The following is a 4,380-nucleotide window of genomic DNA, read 5'->3' as shown; positions in this document are numbered from 1 at the left end:
CCAGGTACTTCACAATATGTTGTTGTTATGTTATTGTTAGCGATCCAGGTACTTCACAATATGTTGTTGTTATGTTATTGTTAGCGATCCAGGTACTTCACAATATGTTGTTGTTATGTTATTGTTAGCGATCCAAGTACTTCACAATATAACCTTATGGATACTAAATAAAAGGTCTTTCCAAGGCCTATGAGTGAGGGTAATCAGTATTTATCTACCAGCCATAGGTCCAAAGTCATAGTCACTGGAAATCAGGGGAGTCACAAACACAATTGTAAGAAAATCGCAGTATTGCTCCATATCTAGAAACAACTTAGCGCCACAGCCACTTCCTTTACTGTGTTAACAAACAAATAGCTTTGGTCAACCCCCCCCCCCCCCCCCCCCAGAAGTAAATGGATCAGTAAGTTATGAACCTTCTCAATTCAGAAGTGTCTTGTGCAGAATATATAACCTTGTCATGGTAAAACCACATGCTTTTCAAAAGTACTTGGATTAAAAATGGTATTTCATGGTCCCAAAACAGATTAAATTGTTTCTTAGTTCAAGACTGACATTACAAACCTTGTAACACAATTCATTAACAATACTTGGTAACACTTTGTCAGAGAGAAAGTCATAAAAGTGAAACAAAACTCTTTTTCCGAGACACAACAAAAACAGCTGGTTTACCTTCAGCTGTGGAAATGGTGTGCTATAATCTCCTTCATCAACATCAGCCATAGATAATCTCTGAAATGAAAACAAAAATATCTTAAGGAATTTTCAAAAGGATGTCTACTTTTGATCAGCACAGTTCAAAGAAACTTTCCTCATTTGTTGTTAAATAACTGATATCTGATCAATTATGCATTGCATTATTCAATAAGCAATCCACAATTGTTAATTGTTATTTATTCAATACACAATCTTAGCTAATTTTAACAGAGTTGTTTTCCTGTGCAATACTCACAGTTTAACATAAGCAAAACTGGGCACTATGAAGTTTTTCCATTTACATACACATAAAAAAGGCACAAGAAGACTACAAGGTAAAGTATTCTGAATTGTAAAAAGGATGCAACATACCTGAAAGCTAACTAAACATCAATAAAATATTTGTGAAGTTCTTTTAAAAAACCCTGCAATATCTGTCACCTGGACTTGTATCATGATGAGTTACGGACATTATAATATCATTCCTGAGCAGGAAGCAACTCCGTAGCCGGTATATTCCCCCTCCCTCATTTCCCTTCAAGATTTTGGTACCCAGTCACACCTGAGAGGACAGATGGAAAATCATTGGCAGTCTCTTTTCTCAGTTCTGCCAGGAACCAATTCCTCAATCTCTTGACCTCAAGTCTTATCAGCAGTAAGTCAAAAACACCACACAAATTATTTGTCTGAACAATAAATATACTATCATAACTATTCTTTTGCATGCAATCAGTAAAACATTTACCTCCATTGCAGAGACTTGATCCTCATTTTTCTGCAACAAAAGCTCCCTGAAACACAAAAGTAACACAGTAAAAACCTGAGGAAGAGTAACTTAAAAATTGAGAACAAGTCAAGTGACGTCCACAGCACAGAGCTGACATGAGTACACGAGTATCCCAAAATCCATGTGGCTTAGCATGTTCAAGGCTAAGGATGAACAAAGTAGCCCAGCATCTCAGAATAAGAAACAAACCCAATCACCAGCTTTATGTAGACTGGAAGGTTACCAAAAGGATTCCCTCGATCTTACCGACAGTGCAGCAGCATCATGTGTGGTCACTGAGAGCAGCACAGCTATCTTATTTTCTCTCGAGAGCACACTCAGAGAAGAAGACGTACAATGGTTCCAAACAATACACCTAGAGCCATGATGACGCAGACCAAAAATATCTAATTGCCATCACAAAGTTATACTCAATATGGACTTGTTAAAACGTCTAGGTAATCAATTCAACCAACAAGTCTAAAACTGATAACCTCCTCTCGCATTTCAAACTTCACTTTACATTCTTCACGAATCCTCTCTCTCTTTAAAACTATTCTCATAAACCATTTTAAATTACTGATACTCAAAAGTAAAACTTACCGGTACTCTTCTCGGATGATTTTGAGAACTCTTCTAATTATATTCCCAATAATGTTCTCCGATGGGTCAGCAGCCTGTATATGCATCCCTTCCACCCTGACGTGGACCAGCAGTTCACTGAGGAATAACAATAATCAGCAAATGCTCATCACATTATGTTATGGGCTATCAATCTGTGAAACTAAAGACTAAAGCTGTTTAACTGGTTCAATAGTTCATTGTAGAATATATGAAACCCTTGCATGATTAATTTAGCTAAATATTTTAAATATCTTTACCCTCCAGAGTAAAAAAAAGTTTGTGTGAGCAGCATATTCTCGTAACAAAAGAAAATAAAATGAATTGTGAGAGACATCAGTAAGAATTTAGCCAACCATTCTAGACACCTGTTTGTGTAAATGGTAACTTCAGGCCGAAGGGCAAGAATTCAGATGGCTGCTGGGTCGGAAAAATAAAGTAAGTAAATGGTAACTCACCGCGCATTTGAAAATTTCGCTTGGGATATAATTCTGATGAGCAGGTTGATGGTCTTTATGGCTACATCACAGGATCCATTTGTGTTGCTGATGGAAGAAAATGCAAACTCGTTTTAATCCCTCAAAAAGAAAAACAAAACCTATTAACCTCTTCACTGCCGTGGCTGTAGAATTTACGGGCCTAAACTGTGTAGAGCTGTGCCTATGGCCTGTAGAATTTACGGGCCTAAACTGTGTAGCGCTGTGCCTATGGCCTGTACAATTTATGGGCCTAAACTGTGTAGAGCTGTGCCTATGGCCTGTAGAATTTACGGGACTGTGACAGAGGTTGTTTTGATACCAATTATAAAGGAAGTTCCTGCTAAAATCTTGTAATTATTATTGAGGTACCTTCCCTTTATGTTTACCACCATTTCCTCCCATTTGGGAGCGTCACATTCAGATTTTTGCTCAAAGAGAAGATAAGATCTAGATCTAACACATCTACCGCACAAAAATGATTTATTGGCAGTAAACAAAGATGGCCTTACATGTTTATATATATACACACATATATTACACACCCACATGACATATATGTATATATATATAATAATATATGATTGTACGAGTGTTGTATAAGATAGGAAAAGCCTCTTGTCACTTCCTCTTTAACTGGACACATGATGTATTCCCCTTTTTTGGTCTCAGTTTATCATTACTTGAATGTGTGTTGTTTCATGTTGTTTGGTGGTGTAGTTTTTCACTTCATGTTACTAACTCCAACTTTTCTCCATCGATCTCTCAAGGAAATCTCCCCAAAATTACTTCAATAGAAATGTGGTTTAATGTAGAAGGTACACATGCAGAAATTCATGAGAAAATATTCATAAATAAAAAAGTTATGGGATGTAAGGTGGGTCACCCCTGAGCAGCCATGGTTTAAGGGATTTCCCCCGGCAAAGGGGCCTATTTACCTGCGGCATTGAAGGGGTTAAAAACAAAATGCCTAACAAAGGCCCAATGGGCGCAAGGTATCTGTGTCACTGGGGGAAAGTGTGTCGTAAACTGTCACCCCATTGTCAGGGCTGGGAGAGCGTGAGCCCTCTGTGCAGTGTAATTTTGTAAAAGTCTTCTACCTTTTTACAAGAAGAGTTTCATTAGAGACGGGCGTGAGAACCGGCTCATTCTTTAGCAATGACAATAAAAAATTAAATTTAACTGAAAATAGAGTAGATTCTAAGAACTATGGTTTTTAAATTTAAAAAATCCATTGATAAATAAAAAAGTTATTGGGATTTTTGTTTGCAAAATGTTGGAGGACCTTCATATTAGGAAAAAATCACCAAAATGTGGGACATGTTTTGATGTATTTTGAGGAAAAACTGTTCAAAAGTCAGTAATGAATTGGAGCATATGAATGAAACTTGGCATCTTCGTGTGATTTTTAGTGCAGAATCTAGTTCTGCTATCACTTTTTCAATGTCTTTATTACTTTGGATCTTAAAGACTGATATTTGCGTGAAATTTGTTGAATTGCGTGACATCGTTTTTACTGCGACGCGATCACCCCTTTTAAAACTCAGTAAAGCGCTATCGGGAAAACCCGCGATGTAGTCATCTGTGACCTATTTGGTTATAGGCAGCCAATCACATGCCGCCTAACGATCAAGCGCCTCTTGCATGCCGGCACCTCGCGTTTGGAATACGTGATCTAGTTTCCAAATCTAGTGTTTTATCAATGGATGGGTGGTAATTTTAAGTTGGTACGGAAAATCTACTAAACGCAGAGATCTGAAATTTTACAGCAATAAAGAAGACATGTGGGGCGCTTGTGTGGTCGGCGATCAACCCGCAGCT

At 37.6% G+C, this 4,380-nt stretch overlaps 1 protein-coding gene across 1 annotated transcript in view; it reads right to left on the bottom strand.

The window, feature by feature from the left end:
* The window catches only part of LOC101863024 (translation initiation factor eIF-2B subunit beta), an 18,938-nt gene that overhangs the window by 12,765 nt on the left and 1,793 nt on the right, over positions 1-4,380 (bottom strand). The window contains exons 2-5 of the mRNA XM_005098970.3: positions 2,542-2,628; positions 2,066-2,182; positions 1,442-1,487; positions 673-732 (exon numbers count right to left, since the gene is read on the bottom strand). Of these exons, the coding sequence (XP_005099027.1) occupies positions 673-732; positions 1,442-1,487; positions 2,066-2,182; positions 2,542-2,628 (310 nt within the window). The remainder of the gene's footprint in view (positions 1-672; positions 733-1,441; positions 1,488-2,065; positions 2,183-2,541; positions 2,629-4,380) is intronic.

Source organism: Aplysia californica, unplaced genomic scaffold (genome assembly GCF_000002075.1).
Source record: "Aplysia californica isolate F4 #8 unplaced genomic scaffold, AplCal3.0 scaffold00198, whole genome shotgun sequence".
In the NCBI taxonomy this organism is placed as follows: Eukaryota; Metazoa; Mollusca; class Gastropoda; order Aplysiida; family Aplysiidae; genus Aplysia; species Aplysia californica.
This window is presented reverse-complemented; position numbering and strand designations above follow the sequence as displayed.